We start from the raw sequence: 19,572 nt of genomic DNA on the forward strand, positions 1-19,572 counted from the left end.
CATTCTAAACAAGAGAAGGGGAGCGTTTCTGAGCTCCAGTAAACAGTCTCAGCTAACCTTGGCACTCTTTTTCCTCCTATGGCTGGAACCTTAGAACAAGGAGTGCAAGAGTCAAGTGGTCTACAAGACAACAGGACAATGGTTGGGAAGTTTGGTCTCCCCAGCCCAGCCAATCACGGGTCCCTACATTACACCAGGCACCCAATTCAGTCTTTTTTAATGAATGACTGAATTAACGCCCTGTTCCCAGAGGCTGTCCTGCGACGGCCCCACTTTCACAGACCCTGAGCCAATCAGGAGTGAAGCGGGGATAGGGGTTCCGGACACCTGTGGAGGGTGTCACAGGGTGCACACACCTGTCCCAACGGACAGCACCTTTAGGGTAAGAGAGGAACCTTGAAGACCCCGCCACATCGTAGGGCGCAGTTGGGGGCGGGGCTTCCAGGCCAGCATTTTGGATTGCACCATCTTCCATCTGTTAGAGGGGAGAGCCGAGAAAGTGCTTCTGCATCTTCCGCCACCCCTTTACCACTCCCTGACCAAGAAGATGATGTATTTGCTTCTCTAACAGTCACACAATTTTCCCCTTCGCCTCATTACGCCTCACAGCTCCACGCAGACACACATTTAGGGCTGCCCACCACCACCACGCAGTGGCTCGCCCCAGTTTGACGCATTGCAGGGAAGGCCGGACCAATCGGCACCGCGCTCTCATTTCCGCCGTCGCCCAGGCCCAATAGCGGCGCGGCTCACACAGGAACGCGTCACGCGCCGCCGAGCAGTGCCCCTCCGCCGAGGAGAAAAGTAGAGTGGGCACAGGGGGCGGGGCGCGCGGCGACGGAAAGTAGTCCCCCGGCGGGTGCGCGCGCGCGCGGCCGGCCACAAACCCAGCCCCGAGCGGGGTGGGAGCGAGAGATCCGCGGGCCCGGCAGTGCGGAGAGAGGCGCGGAGGGATCCGTGGGAGCCGCAGTGCGGCGGCGCGCGGACCGGGCGGGGCGGGGCGCGCGCGGCGGCCGTTGAGGCACCGTTGGGGCGGGCGGCGGCGGCGGCGGCGGCGCGCGCTGCGGGCAGTGAGTGTGGAGGCGCGGACGCGCGGCGGAGCTCAAGCTGCTGCAGCTGCTGCCGCCGCCGGAGGAACCTTGATCCCCGCGCTCCGGACACCCCGGGCCTCGCCATGGTGAGTGAGGCTGAAGGGCCGCCGAGGCTGGGGGCTCTGAGGTGGGCGCGGCGGGGCAGGACCCCCGAGAGCGCGAGTGGACCCAGAATGGGGGGTGTTTGGGCCCCGGAGAGCGCCTCTGGACCCCTCTCTGCCCCACTATCGAGGGCATTCGAACCCAGAGCGGGACGTTTGGATCCGAAAAGGGGGTTGGGGCTTCCAAAAGCGACTTTTAGCACCAGATGGGTTCTCTGGCCCCCGGAAGGGGCACCTGAGCCCTCCAAGGGGGTAATTGAACCCAGGATGGAGCATCTGGACCTTCAGAGGGTAAGGGCTCTTGGACCCAGGATGGGGCGTTTGGTCGCTAAGGTGAGGTGTTTGGATTCCAGGGGGGCGAGGTAAGAAACATTGGCTAGGGAAGGGGGTGATTTGTGCCCTGATAAAGGCTTTGGGTCCTGAGAGGATCCAGGGAAGGGGGATCGGAGGGAAGCTGGGCTGCTGGGGAGCTCCCCGAGAGGGGACCGTGGGTAGCTGGGCCTGGATGGGGGGAGTGCTCCTGGAGCGGCGGGGGGGGGGACCCTTCTACAGATCAGACCCTTGAGGGGAGAGAAGGAGGTTCTCCAAAGACCGACAGTGCAGAGGAAGGAGGAGGAGGGTGAGATGCAAGCTTGGGGAAGAAGAGCCTGGGGTGGGTGGCAGCCGAGGTTAGGAGATGCTCTGGAAACCTGCAGGGACTGAAGAGGATTGGGGTCGGGGAAGTGGTCAAAAGGGGATGGCGAGCTTGCCAGTGCTGGGGGGACCGGGGGCCTCGTGGTTGATGTGGGGGGCAGCCAGAGAAGGTTCTGCGGTTACTGGTGGGTTAAGGCTATTGAACTAGGAAGGGAGGTTGGGTTTGGAAGTGCGGAGTGTTGCGTTTGGGTCCATGAGGAGGTGGCTTTCCGAGGTGAGGGGTGGGAGAGGACTTTGGCTTGGGTGGTGTGGGAGGTGGGGTGGAAGGAGATCTGGGGACGTGTTGGAGAAAATGAATGGCGGCTGAGGTGGGCCTCGGGTTGGAGGTGGATGTGGGTAGCTCCCTGGAAGTTTCCAGGGCAAGCTGGGACAAAGACTGTTCAGTCTGGATGGCGGGTGGGCTGCAGAGGCCGGAGGGAGTGGCTCTCGGGTCCCCTTCCCAGAAAGAATGAAGCTGGGCAGAAGGCAGGGCAGTGGGAGCAGGTGGGCGGAGTTGTTCGGGCCCCTATGGCGCACTGACGCTGTAGGAAATGGGGGTGGGAGATGAAAGTTTGGGCTGCATCAAACGAGCCAGCTTTTTCAGCCTTGAACCTCACCCGCTCACTGTCCCTTTCAGACCAAGAGAGCTGTTCTTTCCAAACAGGAATGCTGGTTTTCTCATGGTCTCCAGCTCCACGCACCGCTCTGCATCTCCTCACTTGTGCCAAATGACAGTGCAGTGCAGTGTGGCGTCGGTGACAATCGGACGCCTGTTCCTGTGGCCTCGGGGTGGGGACTGCAGAGCTTGACTAGAGGAGACCTCCAGAAGGACCCCTTCATCAGCCCGAGGGCCGCTTGTTCTGTTCGGGGCCCTCACTGAGTGCTTCTGTTAATTCACACAGCTGGGGCTTTGAGAGAAAACCAGCAGGCTAGTTCTTTCCCGGTCCCTGCTACCCACAACACCCCTAGCCCCCCAGGCTCAGCCTCGGGACCGGGCGCAGCCATCATCCCTGGCAAGGCTGGGGAGAACAGGCCACCGCTGCTGTGTATCAGATCTCATACTTGCTGACACAGGCCTCATGGCTCCTCTCACCTCTCCCCCATTTTCCCCCAGCAGAACCTTGCTAAGCGGGCGCCGAATCACTGGGCAGGTGCTAGGAGGCCCCCCGCCTCCCAAATAGGACCCGAGCTTTGGCCCTACTAGTTTCTCTTTCCTTTTGTAATCGGCAAGGTATGGATGGGTGGGACAAGTCACTGCTAACTGGCCTTGGACTTTGGCCTGAGCTCTGTGGCTCCTCCTTGGCCCGGGTGAGGGGCCCTGGCCTTGGTTTCTGATCTCATCTAACACTGCTCTCTGGCACTGGCTGGGGGCTGGGGCAAGGCAGAGAAATAATACCCTCTTCCCTCCCCCACCCCAGGATTATTTTTTTTTCCTTGTCCAGCTCCTTGCTGGAGCCTAAGATGAGGGACATGGAAGCAGGAGACCAACTGGGTTATTTTGGAGACAGTTGTTGGTGAAAGCTGAAAATCTTCAGCTCTGGAAAGGGAAGAAGCCCTGAGAAGGGCTCCCCAGCGGTGATCAGTTTCCTGGGCAGCAGCCATGCTTTGAGATCTCTAGCTCGGAGCTGGGACCTTCCCTTCCCCAAGCAGGGGAGAGGGTCTCCTAACAGGAGGGAGAGAGTGTGCGATGGGCCCTACAGTCAGAGCCACGCCTATTTGCAGTGACCCTGTAGGAGTGTGGCCGAGCCTCTCTGCGCCTTGCAGCTTGGCGGTGGGGAGCGGCAGACACCGGCCTTCAGAGCCACTCTGGGCCATTCTGCAGCCTGTGCCAACCGCCTTGCCCGCAGCCCCTGCCACTGCTGCCCGAAGGTGGTGTGGTAGGGGCGCGGAGGTCCCCGACTGGACTAGCTTTTTCCATCCAGGCCAGGGGAAGAGGATGAAAGCAGAGGGGATGGCGGCCCTGCTCCCCAGACTGCTGCTCTCCCGTCTGCCTCCTCCCCTCCCCTCCCCTGGCATCACCTGGCCTTGGTAACCAGAAGCCCATCCTCTGTTCTCACTTTCCCCCAGCAGCTTCCTCGGGTGTCAGGGCCTAGGGGATCGGCTCCAGCTTCTTTATCCGTAGAAGCCAGGGGAAGCGGAGGAGCAAGGGGCTTGTGGGCCTGGGGCTGCCAGGCTGGCGTTCAGGAGCCCAGCAGCCCTGGGTCTTTTTTGAAAGTGATGCAGAAGTGGCTCCATTTGGCCTCCTAACCTTCCCTTTAGACTTTGGACTTTTCCAGAATGTGCATGTGTGGTGTTTTTCCTTCTCTACCTTCCTGCTTCCCCCTCCCTTAGCCATCTCCCCTCTGTCATCATCACTTTGATTTCCCCTCCCATTCTGACTATTTGGGGCTTGGCCTAAGTTTCTCTTCCCTTAGATTTAAAAAAAAAAAAGAAAGAAAGAAAAAAAGAAAAAGGACATTTGAGACCTGTTCTAATGTGATCGGTCTTCATATTTGGGACAGGGTTGGGGGGTTGTTGCTAGCTCTGGAAACTTTATAGAGAATAATGCAAATACACACAATGGCATGCATCAGTTTGGGGGGCTCTCAGAGTCAACGCTAGAAGCCCCTTTCCCCTAATTGTGAAAGGAAATAAAGGAAGGGGATGGTGGTCTGGGGAGAGCGGTGCCTTTTTGGCAGCATTCACAAAAACCAAGGAAAATTCCTTTTTTGATGCTAAATGTTGGGATTTTGTTCCCCTCGTGGCTGCTCCCCCAGAGGATCCCTATGCCTGGCTAGTTCCCAGCACACCGGTGTGGGACAAGCTAGCCTTTGCTTCTCCTCTGCCCCGCCCCCAAGCCCCCCATGCAGTAAGGGCTGCCTGCCACCGTCCTAACGACCAAACGGAGCGGCCAGGGCCGGAGAGGGTTCAAAACTGCAGTGCAGCGGGGGAAGCTGACTTTAGTCCTCCAGCCTCTGCCACCACTGCCTGCTGCAGTCCCCTCCCTGACACCCACCCTTCCTGCCCAAGAGAAACAGCGGAATGGTGCCCCGTGCACAAGAGAGTGGGGGGCTGCCCCCTGCCTGAGCAGGATTCTGTTAGGCACTCGGAGCGCCTCAGAGCCACCAGTTAGGAGAATTGTTGCCAGCTGGGTCCACTGTGCTCGGACCTAGTGCCTCCAAATCGGTGACATAGAAACTAGTGAAGAGCCCCCAGACGCCTTCCCTCTGCCCTACCCAAGGACTGGCCTGTTTTGGTCTGGAGCCTTCTAGAGCTGCTTGATCAGGCCTCTAGGGCAACTGCTCCCTTCACTCAGCCTCTGGGGCTCCCGTGCTGTGCTGGTGCAGCTGGGTCGGGTCTGGGGCAGCACTTCCTCCCGCCCACCATGGCTCCAGAGCACTGGGCTGGATTGGAGACCTCGCAGTCTGGGCGGTGTAATCAGGCCCTGCGTCAGGCTGCTCTGGGTTTCCAGCCCACCTTAGTCCCCAGCTTCCTGGACCACCAGACTTTATCCCAGACCCTGGCTCTGGCATGACCTCCCTTGCCCAGGTACATGGGTGCCGTGTGGAACCAGCCTCACCAGAGGGAGCCGGGCTGAGCAAGGAAGATGTACCAGCCTGTGACTAACTTTCTCCTTCCTGCTTTTCCAGGCTGACCAGCTGACTGAGGAGCAGATCGCAGGTGAGCTTGCCTCCCTCCCTCCCTCCCTCCCTCCCTCCCTCCCGCTGCCGCGGGAAGGCCTCTGCATCCCCAGCCAAATCTTGCTCCGGCCAGAGGAGCGTGTGACAGATAAACCTATTGTGTATAAGAGCACGCCACTGCCCCAGTAACACCAAACCTCACAGTCCTGAGCCCGAAACCCACCGGACGGCAGGGCTGGCTCCTCTCCTGGCCATGGCTCCTCGGGGTCTTTTAATCAGTGGCTGCAGGGTGAGCCCGACCCCTGCCGGTTAGGCTCAGAAGGTGAGCTCCCTGCCTCACTGTGGGGCTGCAGAGCTCCTGGCCCACTTGAGGAGCCTCCCAGGAGATGGCTCGGCACTCCCACCTCCGCACTCGCCTTTGCACGCGCTCGCACTTGCTTCCTCCTGGGCCAGAAGGGCCTTCCCCCGGCGGTTTGCACTGACAGGCAGCTCCTTCTCATCCTTCGGGTCTCGGCTCCAATGTCCCCTTGGAAGGGACTTCCCTGACTCCCCTCTCAAATAGACAGCTTTCCTTTACTCTCCTTCAGGTCACTCTGTTTCCTTCACAGCCTTTCTCTCCATCTGAAATTATTTTATGATGTCTTTACCTGCTGTATCTCCTGTCACTAGATGAGTTCCTTATTTGGGGACTTTGTATCAGTCCCTGCTGTATCTTTGGTGCCTAAAACATAGTAGGTGCTCTGTAAATTTTTGTTGGCTCAATAACTAAAATGAATGAACAAAGGAATGATCACATATTTCCCAGTAAGCTAAAAGAAATCCTTGAATCCTGTCTAATTCATTCTTGTAGCCCCACTGTCCCCTAAAGCCCAGGAAGTCACAGCTGCAGGAAGTACTGTGTGTTGAGCAGGTTTCCCTGCCCCCCGCCCCAAGACGATGCGCTGCCTGAGGACAGAGGCCAGCTCTCAGTTAAGCTCCACAGCCATGGGCTGGAGCAAAGTAGCCCCTGGGCCCCAGCAGCTACCCAACCCCAGCTTTGCTGTCACGTTCAACACACTCCACGTAACTGGTACTGAAGGTCCAGCTTCTGAAGTGGGAGGAGACAGGGATGGACTTGCCTTCTCTCCTTTCCTCCCCTCCCCGCACCCCTCCTCCTCCCCCCACACTTTCTGCTTCTAAACTTTGGCCCCCGGTGGCTATGGAGACCCACCGAGGAAAGCCAGAGAACCCCCTTGTTGTTTAGCGATCATGAGCGCAGGGTGCCCACATGACCCCCTCCCCCAAAGAACAACAAGGCCTCAGCACAGGGCGGTGGCAGCATCCCCAGGGAGACACTTAACGCTTCTCCAGGGCCCAGGGGCTCGGGGGCAAAGCTTCTCGGCTGTACGTGTGGCTCCTGCCACACTCAACCCCCGCTCTGCCCTTGGGTAACACAAACACACGCTCCACGTCACGCCCCCGTCCCCACCACCACCACCCCCCACCGTCCCCATTAGCAAACTGTCCACCACCTCACCCCAGCCCACGCCCTGTGGGAATAGGCTGCCAGGCATCTGTTCTCTGAGGGTTTGGGGGTGGGGAGAACCAGGTGCCGAAATGGGCCCAGTGGGAGGGCAGGAGCCACGCGCTTCTCTCCCGCTCCTGATGCGTCCCCAGCTGTGGCCTTCCCACTCAGTGCCACTAGCGCCTCATCCTCCTGGCTTGGCAGCCATCCCCTCTCCTTCCGTCCCCCCACCTACCCCACGCATCGTCCGTCAGCCGTGCTCTGCTGCCGGCCACCCCCAGACTCCACCATACACAGCGCTCGGCTCCTCTGGAAACCAGGGAACTGGGCTGGCGGTACCAGTCAGGAGGGATGCCGTGCCGCCCAGAGGCGTCCTGCACCTCTCCTTCCCTTCCTTTCCCAGCCAGTTGACCTTGGTTGGCATACTTCAGATAGAGACTTCCCACGGCTCTCATCCCCTCCATGACGTTGGTCCGTTTCATCATTTGAGGGAGAGGCTGAAGCCAGGGACCAAGAAGAAATGTAGGAAGGTCTAAGGCCACTGTCACCCATTTTCCCCTCTGTCCCCACTGAGCTAGGGTGACAGACAGGCAGCTTTGCCTGGCACAGGCCAGGTGCTCAGTAAGTGTTGACTGAAAGAAGGAAGGGTCCGGCCCTGAGTACAGAGGCGAGAGGCTTGGGCTGGAGTTGAAGTCTTGTTCTGGTTTCTTTAGGTGGGCCTGACTCTTTCGGCCTGTCTCCCAAGGTCAGGACTTCCCTGTGTCCTCAGCCTCTGACTCATTGTCTTTCTTCTCCCAGAATTCAAGGAGGCCTTCTCCCTCTTTGACAAGGATGGAGATGGTACCATCACCACCAAGGAGCTGGGGACAGTGATGAGATCCCTGGGACAGAACCCCACTGAAGCCGAGCTGCAGGACATGATCAATGAGGTGGACGCAGATGGTGAGCCCCATGGAGCGGGTGGGCAGCCCCACTCCCGGTCACCCTCACGACCACGGGGAACCTTCCTCCGCTGATGGATGAGCCGGTGTCTATCCTCTGCCAGGGCTCTGGGCTCGTCTCCCAGGGCCCAGGCCCAGAGCATCCCTGCTCCCTTCCCCACCTTGCAGGGAACGGGACCATTGACTTCCCAGAGTTCCTGACCATGATGGCCAGAAAGATGAAGGATACAGACAGCGAGGAGGAGATCCGAGAGGCCTTCCGTGTCTTTGACAAGGTGAGCAGGCCTTTCCCAGAGTGGCTCTGGGACTCCGGCAGAGAGCAGAACAGGTGGCGTCCCAGGATGCCCTGTGTAACGGGAGTCAGAACTTCCAGGAGGCCCAGGCCCCAGTGCCATCCCCGCTGCCGACTTGCTCTGCCACCTCAGGAAGCCCCCCTGCCCCTGCTGAGCGTGGGTGACTTGACAGTTCCTGCACTGTGGCCCCCAGGGAAGAGCCGGGCGAATGCCTCGAGCTCAAAGCTTTTGTCTGTCCCCCGACACCCAGGATGGCAATGGCTACATCAGCGCCGCAGAGCTGCGCCACGTCATGACGAACCTGGGTGAGAAGCTGACCGATGAGGAAGTGGATGAGATGATCAGAGAGGCTGACATCGACGGAGACGGCCAGGTCAATTACGAAGGTGAGCCGACCCGGCCCCTGTCTCTGGGCCAGCAGGAGCTTCTGGAACAAGCCCCCAGGTCGGGGCGGGGTGCGGGGTGCGGCTTGGGGCTGAGCCCTGCTCGCTGGCTGACCTCCTCCCTGTCTGTTTCCCTCCACAGAGTTTGTACAGATGATGACTGCAAAGTGAAGGCCCCCGGGCAGCTGGTGATGCCCGTTCTCTTGATCTCTCTTCCCGCGCGCGCATCTTCAACACTCCCCTGCGTATCCCGGTTCTAGCAAACACCAATTGATTGACTGAGAATCTGATAAAGCAACAAAAGATTTGTCCCAAGCTGCATGATTGCTCTTTCTCTTCCTCCCGAGTCTCCTTCCATGCCCCTGCCACCTCTTCCTTTTGCCCTTCCCCCTTCCATTCACATCTTCCAAGGCCTGATGCATTCATAAGATGAGCCCCCTAGTCCCCTTGTCGGGGGGGCCCTGCCCTCCTTCTCCAGCCCGGGTGGCTCTCGTCCGTCTTGGTTTGTTTCTTTTCATATGTCCTCTTATATTTTGGGTGCCGGGTGGCTGCCAGCCCTGTCCCGGGACCTGCTGGGGAGGGGCCGAGGCCCTCCGAGGGCCGGGCAGGAGAGCATGCCTTTCGCTGTTGCATGCGACCAGCCCTGTGATTCCCTGTGCCGATCCCAGCAGCCTGTTGGGGCAGGGGTGCCGAGAGAGGCATTGCAGAAGGACTGAGGACGGGGCGGGGGGGGCGGGGGGGTTCCAGAGTTGTGGTGTTGACTGGATGTGGCCCAGGAGGGGGTCAAGGGGCGAGGGAGGCTTGGAAGCCGGCATTCTTTCCCACTTGAGGAGGCCGGCTCAGAGAAGGGGCCGGAGAGAGTGGACGAGGCTCAGATGCCACTGGCTGCTCTTCTGAGCCCATCTGATCGGCTTCCTGAGGTGGGGCTGAGCGGGGCTGCTCCCCGGACCCTCCTGCACGTTGTCCAGCCCGTGCTCCTGACGCGATCTCAAGCTGTCCTGTAAATACCTGGTGCTAACATCCCATGCCGCTCCCTTGTGACGCCCCTGCCCCCCCGCATCGAGGTCCCCTCGTCGGAATGGACGTGGGGAGGGCCGCTTTGTAATATGCTGGTTATCCTTTCTTTTTCTTCATGCCCCTTAAAGCTTTAATTTTGTCCAACGCCGTGCTGGGCTAGCTGAGGGGTGGAGAGAGGGAAGATGTGCCCCACCACACTCTGAAGAGAACATGCCTGCAATAAAACAGTCCCGTCGGCCAGCTGCCCTGGAGGACCAGCGGCCGCGGGCAGCTCTGCTTCCTCCGCCGGCCCCTCCCGCTCCCCTGTGGTGACTTGGCTGGCTCCCCGACCTTTGTGCTGTCTCTGTGCCCGCCTCTGCCCTCGCCCACCTGCCTGCCCTCACACTCCCCGGCCGAGAGCATGAGCCGTGACCTTGCTTCTGATTTTCGCCTCTGGGACAATTCAGTCAATGTGGGCAGTTTGGTCATCCGGATTTTTTTTGTTTTTTTCCCTGTTCATTTCATCTGCCCTCCACTCCCTCCCCAGCCCCAGGTTGATCAAATGGCTTTTCCTGGGACCTGCCCAGCTTTGAGAATCTCTTCTCATCCCCACCCTCAGGCACCCAACCTCTGGGGGATGGAAGGGGAGGGATGGGGCATAGTGGGAGACCTAGCCGAGAGCTGAGGGTTAGGGCAGGTAAGCGTTAGGCTGTGGATGTTTTCGGAGTGTTTTGGTTTGTTTTTTTTAAACCGGGCAATATTGTGTTCAGTTCAAGCTGTGAAGAAAAATATATATCAATGTTTTCCAATAAAATACAGTGACTACCTGACTCTGCTCTTCTACTCTTGTCTTGGTTAATGGGCCTGCTGCCTGCAAGGGCCTGGAGCCCTTCCCCGGAAGAGCCTGTCCTCCATGCTCGCTCAAGAGACTTGGCCTCAGCACTGCACAGCCACAGTTCAGAGCCCAACCAGACTGCCGGGTGGTTGAGGGCAGGATTCTATCCTGGCAGCACAGCCCGTCAGCTCTGAGTGCTCGCCATTGGACATCTTGGGACCTGCACGCGTGTGCGAGAGAGACTGAGCCCGCCTTAGTGGGGGCCTGTATCAGTCACATGAATGACTGCAAGATGAGGCCTGAGAAGGCCTGAGGCAGGTCCATTGCGTAACAAAAACATCCCAGTTTGGGGGTTGAGGGCGGCGGGCAGCATCAAGCTGAAAGGTGAGTGGTCACCTGGGTGTGTGGGGGTGGGGGAAGGAAAGACATCATCGTGGGGTGGGGGAAGGAAAGGCATCATCCCAGAGAACAAGAAGGCAGGGTCAGGCCCTGGGGGCCTAGGCCGGGGGCGCGGGGGGGGGGGGCGGTCTCGACAGGTTGCTCCGGCCAAGAGGTGACCAGTGTCAAGCGGGAACCCTGAGTGCCAAGTTCGAACACGCGGTGGGGAGAAAAGAGGCGTGATCCTGAGCTCACAGCTTCAGTCAGCTCCTGGAGAGGGCACACGACTAAGATTTGAAAGAAAAAGCCCCAAACAACTGCAAACCATAGAAAGCTCCTCAGCTTCCCTGAGGTAAGTGGGGATGAAAAAGAAAGGAGGGGAGGCCCCGCCCCCAACTACCAAACACTGGTCGATAGACTCATCTAACATCTGAGCTGCTCTCACTCAACCAGGGGCTGGGCAGGAGGCGAGCAGAGACAGCTCAGTGGAGTAAAAAGACTTCTGCTCACCTTTACCCGGCCTTGGGAGGACGGAGAAGCCTGGCAGGGTTCAAACTCAGGGTCCTTCCTGTGGCGGAAAGGAGACACATTTTTCCAAAGCCCCAGTTTCTCTGCCCCCTTTTTCTGCCATCTGGTTGTGGGTCGAAATTGGTGCAGTAAAGATGGTAGAGTGTTGTGGGTAAGAGCTCGGGGTCCGGGGCACTTAACCGCGTGCATGGCCTTGGGTAGACGGCTCTCTGCCCCTGTTTGGAAAGTGGGGCTGTGATAACACTGACCTCGGGACTTCCCTGGCGGTCCAGTGGTTCAGACTCCATGCTTCCACTGCAGGGGGCGTGGGTTCGATCCCTGGTCAGGGAACTAAGTCCCGCATACCACGTGATATGGCCAAGAAAACCCACTGACCAGGGCCAGCCGAGGATTGGTGAGCCCGCAGGAGCCAGGCCTGGGGTGCAGTGAGCGTCCAGGGGGCATGAGCTGCTCTGCATTGGGTGCTTTCTACTCCACGGGCTGTCTTCTAAGCTCTGCCTCCGTGATCTCATTGAATCCTTCAAGCAGCCATCTGGGCTGGGTGCTGTTAGTACCCATTTGGCAGACTAGGAAACTGAGGCCCAGAGAAGTGCAGGAACTAGTCCAGGGTGATTAAGCAGAAAGTGAGAGCTGGAATCTGAACCAGATGTGACCTGAGCAGTCAGTCCATGCTCTCAGCTGCCTGGCTTTAGAGTAAATGGTCTTTTTTTTTTTTTTAAGATGATTTCAGGTAGGCCAGAGACAGCCAGTGGGAAGGCTAGGCTGAGGCTGGGGTCACAACGGTGGAGTCTGTGATGGGAGCTGCCTTCTTAGCAGCCAGGATACCTGTGGAAAATTCTGGTCTTATAGCTGTGAAGAAGATAGGTTTTGGTGACTCACAGAATTGGGCTCCAACCCAGCGTGACCACTGCAGTGTCTGTATACTCACTAAACCTCAGGTCCCACCTCTGTCACTTCCTACCTGATAACCTTGGAGCAGTGACTTCACTTCTCTGAGCCTCAGTTTACCAGTCTGCAAAATGGAGAATAGTAATTGTCTCTCAAAGGAGGATCAGAAAATATTGTGCCGCTTTTTAGACATCGTCTCATTTACTTCTCACCCAGGCCAGGTTGAGTCTTAATAAAATTTAGTATGCATTTATGACATGCATCCTCCCCAGTGGGCATATGAGCACAAGATAAGTTATCATCAAGAGCTGACAGGAGGGGGCTTCCCTGGCGGTCCAGTGGTTAAGACTCTGCACCTCCACTGCAGGGGCATGGGTTCAATCCCTGGTTGGGAAGTTCTGCGCTGCGTAGTGTAGCCAAAAAAAAAAAAGAAGAAGAAGAACTGAAAGGAATGGAGGCAGGGGTCGGGGGGGGCAGCTAAAACCTCTAGCACCACACTGCTTGGAAGTGGGTGAGCTGGGACTTGAACCCCAGATTATTCGCATCCCAAATGCCCACGATTTTAACGACCGCATTGCTTTGCCTGCACTTCTCTACTGCCCCGTCGTTTATTTTCCCCCTTGGGCCCTGTGTTTTGACTTTTACTCCCATATGGCCTGCGTTATTAAAAAGTCATGACTTCCCTTTCCCATTCTTTATTAATCACAGACACAGAGATGGCGCTCTGCGCTGCTAATGACATGGGCAGGCAGGGAGGGGCAAGCATCAGCTGATGCTTGCTGTGGGTCATTTCCAACTCAGGCTTACAGATCCCGTGGGCCAGCTCAAAACCTGTCCTGAGAAAGTGACTACACAGGGGGACACATCGGGAGGTGCCCAACTGGGGCCCGCTGGAGGGAAATCCAGGTTCCCCTCACCTCCCAGAGGGGAGCTCCAATGCAGTGGCTCTGGAACCACCTCTAAGTGTCATTCCCAGTGTGACCAGCAGGTGGGGCAGTGACCACAGAAGGCCCAAGAGCAGCTACTCCCGGGGACTGGCCAGGGTGTATATGTGTGTGCGTGCTTAAGTTCCATCTGTGCCTGAAAGTCAGAAATTAATCAAGAAATGAAGTTAAAAGTGCATAAAGTCTCCTTGAGGGAGACAGACCTGTTCCCAGCGTGTCACTTCTTGACCCCAACGCCAGACCAGAGCGGGCGCCTCCCTTTCACTGTGTGCTCGGTACATTCCACAGCTTGTAAATTTATATTTTTGTGGCTTATTGTAATACATATTTCTATGATTATTAAATTCTCACCACCACTGAATTGTGAGCGAGGCAGGGCCAAGGCGGTGTCAGTCACTGCTATTTCCCCAGCAGGCACAGAGCAGGCTCAAGGGAATGTGTGTTGAATGAATGAATGAAATGAAGGAAAGGAGGCATCAGAGGCCAGAGTCAGAACTGTGAGCACAACAGAAACACTCTTCTTTACTTGGTTCACTTTCTTCCAATCCTCAGGTCCTGGCTCAGCCATCTCCTCCTCCAAGAAACCCTCCCTGATGTCCCCCAAGACTCCACCCATCACAACGTCCAGCCCTGCCCCCTCTGAACTGTGAGCTCCAGGAGCGCAGGGCCAAGGCTGTCTGTCCCTGCCATGTCCCCAGCGTCATAGGGACAAAACCTGACATACAGTAAGCCCTCAATCAGAGCCTGCTGAATGAGTGAACGGACGTCTGTGCTACAACAGGCTGCAGTGAGAGCGCCTGAGAGGAGTGATTAAGTCTTCAAGGAGGAGGAATAGCCTAAAGCAGGAACTTGAAGGGCAAGGGAGCTTTTGACATATGGAGAAGGGGAAACACGTCTCATGGGAAGGGTGAGCTCAGCGAGCTAAGAGGTGGAGGCCCCAAAGGTCATGGGCTCTTTGGGGAAACCTCGGTCGTCTGCTGTGGCCAAGCAGAGAGTGTGGGAGCCCTTGGAGCTCGGCAGGCAGGGGAGGAACCATTCAGACAGGACCTCCAGACAGGACCATGGCAGCCAGCGGAGAGGCTACCCGGGCAGTCAGGGGTCAGGAACCAGCCAAGAGAGGAGCTTCCAAATCATCCTGGAGGGGCCGAGGGAGCTGTTGGAAAACCCGCACCCTGGCAGACAGTGTAGACATCCAGGCCAGAGCTGGTGGGGGTCTAAGATAAACAGTGGGATGCAGAGAAGGGGGAAGATTCCTGAGATGTTAGGTCTGGTGGGTAAAAGCCCGCAGAAAACCAGCTTCAACACTTAATCCTCTCCTCCCCTTAATCCACATCCGAAAAATAGGACTGATAATGGCACCCACCTTGGGCGAGGATGCCGTGGGTTCCAAAGCCCAGCCCTGCGCTGCCATTCAGCCAATGCTGAGGCCAGAACTGACCCACCTTCCAGGGGCGGCACAGAGAGAGGAGGGAAGCGTGCCCCCCACCCCCGGGGTCTTGCCTGGACAGGCAGCCCTGCCCCACCTCGACTCCTGCCTGAAACACAGCCCCTCCATCCCATCCCTTCTGCACGCTCCTCCAGGGGCACCTTTGGGCTGGTTCCCACTGAGGCTGGGCCAGGATTGGTAACAAAGGCCGGACCCCACCTGTTGTTTCTTGAACTGTTTTTTGGTTTGTTTTGGTACAAGTCAAATTTTTACTATTAAATTCAAGCAATAGGACTTCCCTGGTGGCGCAGTGGTTAAGAATCCACCTGCCAATGCGGGGGACACTGGTTCAATCCCTAGTCTGGGAAGATCCCACATGCTGCAGAGCAACTAAGCCTGTGAGCCACAACTACTGAAGCCCGCGTGCCTAGAGCCCGTGCTCCGCAACAAGAGAAGCCACCGCAACGAGAAGCCCGCGCACCGCAACGGAGAGTAGCCCCCGCTCGCCGCAACTAGAGAAAGCCCGCGCGCGGCAACGAAGACCCAACGCAGCCAAAAATAAATAAATAAAATAAAATAAAATATGCTAAAAATAAATGAAAAATAAATTCAAGCGATACAATATTTCTCTGGCAAGACTGCTATAAAAGTTTCTAAACTTCCTCAATTTTTTTTTTCAGTATTACATTTTTTTTTTTATTGTGGTAAAATACCCATAACACAAAATGTACCCTTTTAACCATCTTAAAAAGTACAATTCGGTGACATTTAGTACATTCATGACGTTGTACAACCACCGCCACTATCTAGTTCCAGGACATTTTCATCACCCCAAAAGGAAACCCCATACCCATTAAGCAGTCGTTTGACCTATTTTTAACTCTCGCAGACACCCCTTCAAATGAAACATAATGTCTGGTGGGAAGAAGTCAAACCAATGGAGAAAAGCGTTGTTTTCAAACAGCATTTGCCCAGTTGCCAAAGACCACTACAGTAGCCACAACAATAACAACGGCAGTGACAGTAACCCGTATTGTGGGCTTTACTCCAGGCCCTGTGCTAAACTGCTTTTCGGGGGAATCATTTAATCCTCAGCACGGCCTCGTAAGCTAAGTATTAGATTATGATCACCATTCTACGCAAAAGGAAACCAAAGCAAACTCATCAGCCCAACAGTGATCTGAGCTAAGAAGCTAAAAAGGTAGACCAGGGACTTCCCTGGTGGTCCAGTGGTTAGGACTCTGGGCTCCCACTGCAGGGGCCACGGGTTCCATGGCTGCCGCTATTGTCTTTATAGGAAGCTCATGCCTCATCTACTCCTCCAGTCCTCCCCAGGGGCAGATTTACTGTTTTAACCCTGAAGCCAAGTGAGAAAGGGGAACCCAGGGCTGGGGGGGTGAGTCTGGGGGGACTTTCCCATTCACCTCCTCCCACCAGCAGAAGCACCACTTCCTTTCATGTTCACTCCTGGAAAACCCTTGAATTCTGTACCTGAGGGCAGGGGATGGCAACGAGAAGGGGGGAGGGGTGGATGGCTGGACATCACCCCAGCAATCAGAAGGGGAATTGAAGGCTGGAAATCACCCCAGAGGAACCCAGGGTGGGGCCGAGACTGCTCTGTGTCCCCAGCACTTGGTAGAGTCAGCGACCACTATGTTGAATGAATGAATGAATGAATGACATTTGGGTGACAGTACCCAGGACACAGGCGGTGAAGTGAGGCTCTGAGAGGGGGCATAGGGACAGGCACAGGACTTAGGTTTGAGTTCTTGGGCCGTCCCTGGGTTCTGTACCTCCCACCGCTTCATTCCCCAGCTTCTCCCCCAGCCCAGGGCCCCACCATCCACATCTTGCAACTCACCAAGCCATGCAGTTTCCAGGCACCTGTCCAGTGGTGTCACCCACAATGCAACAGTCTCCCCTTCTTCACCTCCCCTGCGGGGACCAGGCCTCCCAAGTCTGATGGGGAATCAGAAGTAAAGGGAAGCAGGGAGCTTGTCGGAGAATCCTGGGCTCCCATGAGGCAGAGAGAGGGTGGCTCTTGGAGTGCACTGGGAGAGGGCAGGGCTGTCCGCTGGGGGTTTGGGGTGGGTATCCAGGGCACCCTGCATGAATGAGGATCAGAGCCAGAACCCTAACCAGAGCAGACCTGAGTGCACAGAAGCTGTTGGGAACTTTTCTGCCTTCTAAATATTTAGACAGCGAGATGGATAGGCAAAGCGAGGGCCAGACCAGGCCACCCAGGTCACCGGATATTTTGAGAGAACTGTTCTTTTTATGCTCCAGGATAATTGTTTCCTCTCCCTCTCTCCCTCCTCCCACAGCCCATCGTGGCCACCCCGTGGAAAACCAGGCCACCCCGTGTGCCTGGTTTTCCAGGCACAACTGAGGAGGAGAAATAGCAGCTGGTCACCCCCCTGAATCCAGGGGGTCAACATTCTGGCCGGCTGGGCTCCAGGATCCAGCTCTGGGCTTGTCCACCTGCAGCCACCGGTCAAGTCCCTGAATTTCTGGCTGCTGCTCTCGGAAGACAGGGCAGGAGATCACGGGGCAGATGTCAGCAGAGGGAGCAGGCTGTCTCGGACCCCACTTTGGACAGTGTTCCCACGGTGCTGCTGGATGGCTGTAGGACAGGCAAGGGTGCCCCCTGCCCCTCGCCCCAGGCTGACGAATGCACCCAGCTCCCATCCTTCCCCCCGACAGCAGTGGGGGCCCTTGAGCCCTTCCTCCCCGAGGCCGGCTGGGAGAGGGACGTCTGCAAGTCGCCCGGGCCGGGCCTCAGGCACAAGCAACAGAACCAGAGCTTGAGCCGCTGGAAGACGGCCTTGCGGAAAAGGATGAAGACCCAGGGATCCAGGATGGGGTTGAAGGCATTGAAACGGAAAGCGAGGAGGTCCCCCATCTCACTGCTGTCCGGGGCGATGGCCTGGGTGAAGCCGTGGATCTGAGGGCAGAGTGAGGGTGTCAAGCAGCACCCACGAGTCCTCTGCCCCCACCCACGCCCCACCCTCGATCCCCTCCCCCCACTTGCTCACTGGCAGAAACGAAGGAGGGGTGGCCTGTCCGAAGGGGAAGGAAATAAGATAAGATGAAAACTAACAAACAAGTGCATCTGGGGAGCAGAGGGAGAGAAAGCCCCAGGAGACAGCCAGCAAAGCCCTAGAGGGAGAGAGATGGGGCGGTAGGGCTGGGTCCCAGGGCTGTGTCTGTGTGTGTCCAGTTTCTGAGTCCTCTGTAACCCCCCAAAGGTTTGACGACCCTCAGATCTAGCCCAGCCTTTGCGTTTTACAGAAAGAGGAACCGAGGCCCAGAGTATAGACAGGATGACTGGGTGCCACAGGGCCAGGGTTGGCCCCGCTGCAATTTGGGAGGGGCAGGGCAGGAGTTCCTGCAGGAAAGGGGCGAGGCGAGGAGATGCCAAGGGCAGACCCATGGGTGGGGCTGGGGAAGTGGGGAGCACGGTGGCAGGGAGATCAGACTCTGGCATCAGAGGAGCCCAGGGTGCAGACCTGCCTCTGTGTGATCATGGGCAAAAGACATCATCACCTGTCCTCTGTAAAAATGGTGACAGGGCAGAGACTTCGTCACATTTCTTGCTAAATGCTTGTGGAATAGATGCATAAGATCATTTTGGAGATTATCGGAGAAAGGATTTCTAAACCACTGAGCACAGGGTGGACAGAGAGCAATAAATGGCGGATCTTATTATCATTGTAGGGGTAGGAGAAGGTTGGTGGGGGGTGGAATTGGTAGGGTTGGGGGGCTAGAGATGTGGAAGGGGGAGACAAGGGTCAGAAGGGGTCAAATGGGGCAGAAGCAAATGGGGAGACTTCTCCAGCAAGCCTGGACAAAGCCTCTCATCTCTTCGGGTCTCAGTTTCCCCATGTGTGAAATGGGTACAAACGATGGAGGACGGCTCTGGGCTCTGCCTTCCTCCCCACCGCCCACCCCGATCTGCCGAGGGGACTCACCGTGAGAGGCAGGGAGCACACGGCCATGATGCCCGTCATGAGGGCCAGCAGAATCAGGTGGTCAACCTCGTCTTCACCCGCCCGGGGGCTGGGGACCAGCGAGCCGTGGTGGCGCCTCTGCTGGCGGTACATGCGGCAGAGGCTGAGGGTGACCGAGCCGTTGCAGAGGAAGATGGTGGCCACCAGCAGGGCCACGAGGCTGGCGTAGGCCAGCGAGAATGCGCAGCCGCCCAGCTCGGACGAGCGCATACGGATGAAGCACCAGCTGCCCGGGCAGTACTGCTGGTGTTGGCCCAGGCCCAGCAGGGGCAGCGAGCAGAAGACGGCGCAGAAGGCGTAGATGGCGGGCAGCGCCAGGCGGGCGCGGCGCGGCCCGTCCAGCCGGGCGTAGAGGTAGGGGTGGCTGAGCGCCAGGCAGCGCTCCACGGCCATGGCGAAGAGGATGAGCGTGGAGGCCAGGCCGAAGAAGGTCATGGCGAAGGCGAAGGCATCGCACAGCGCCGGGCGGCCCCGGGCCAGGCCCAGCAGCGAGCTGTTGCGGGCGTAGGCCGCGAACACCACCGGACTCAGGAAGCACGTGCCCAGCAGGTCGGTGACCGCCAGCCCGGTGACCAGCACCGCGAAGGCCGAGGGGCGTGACCGTCGCCGCGCCCCCAAGATGCCCAGCGCCAGCCCGTTGCCCACCACGCCCGCCACGAACATCAGGGCGCTGGTGGCCGGGCCCACCGAGTCCCGCACGTACGTGAGGTTCTGGCACGAATCCGCCATCCCCGGCCTCCGGCGGCCGCCCGGGCCAGAGGGGTCCCCGGGGTGGGAGGTGGCGACGGAGGGGAGCCGCGCCGGGTCCGGCCCTGCGACGCCCACCACCGCGCTCCCCTCCCCGTGGTCCTCGCTGCAGCTGGAGGTCGGGGGGAGGGAGGGTCCCAGTCAACCCACCGCAATTCTTGTGCGACTATTTCTCTCCCCTCTGTCTTCCCCAGGCTCTGGTACTCTCTCTCTCT

The 19,572-nt window shown here is 57.9% G+C and overlaps 2 protein-coding genes across 5 annotated transcripts; one reads left to right on the plus strand and one right to left on the minus strand.

The window, feature by feature from the left end:
• The first annotated feature begins 809 nt into the window (after positions 1-809).
• CALM3 (calmodulin 3) lies at positions 810-10,431 on the plus strand. Its single transcript, XM_027079931.1, has 6 exons — positions 810-1,177; positions 5,494-5,524; positions 7,787-7,930; positions 8,098-8,204; positions 8,473-8,608; positions 8,748-10,431. Exons 1-6 carry the CDS (start codon positions 1,175-1,177, stop codon positions 8,774-8,776), a joined length of 450 nt encoding a protein of 149 aa, XP_026935732.1. The 5' UTR covers positions 810-1,174; the 3' UTR covers positions 8,777-10,431.
• Positions 10,432-15,132: 4,701 nt separating this feature from the next.
• PTGIR (prostaglandin I2 receptor) lies at positions 15,133-19,566 on the minus strand. 4 transcript variants are annotated; one of them, XR_003427439.1, is made up of 4 exons: positions 18,572-19,566; positions 17,014-17,544; positions 16,462-16,559; positions 16,241-16,251 (listed from the first exon to the last, which is right to left on the minus strand). XR_003427439.1 is itself a non-coding variant. In XM_027079932.1 (2 exons), the coding sequence occupies exons 1-2, from the start codon at positions 19,337-19,339 to the stop codon at positions 17,158-17,160; spliced, it is 1,155 nt and encodes a 384-aa protein (XP_026935733.1). In that variant the 5' UTR covers positions 19,340-19,566; the 3' UTR covers positions 16,992-17,157. The 4 variants fall into 4 exon arrangements, 1 of the variants encoding a protein (XP_026935733.1); XR_003427438.1 differs by having other exon boundaries at positions 15,136-16,559; XR_003427440.1 differs by lacking the exons at positions 17,014-17,544; positions 18,572-19,566 and having other exon boundaries at positions 15,133-16,324; positions 16,462-16,936.
• Positions 19,567-19,572: the final 6 nt, after the last annotated feature.

The sequence above is a fragment of the Aethalodelphis obliquidens genome, unplaced genomic scaffold, assembly GCF_003676395.1.
Source record: "Aethalodelphis obliquidens isolate GAN/ISIS:26980383/991018 unplaced genomic scaffold, ASM367639v1 scaffold43, whole genome shotgun sequence".
NCBI classification, from domain to species: Eukaryota; Metazoa; Chordata; class Mammalia; order Artiodactyla; family Delphinidae; genus Aethalodelphis; species Aethalodelphis obliquidens.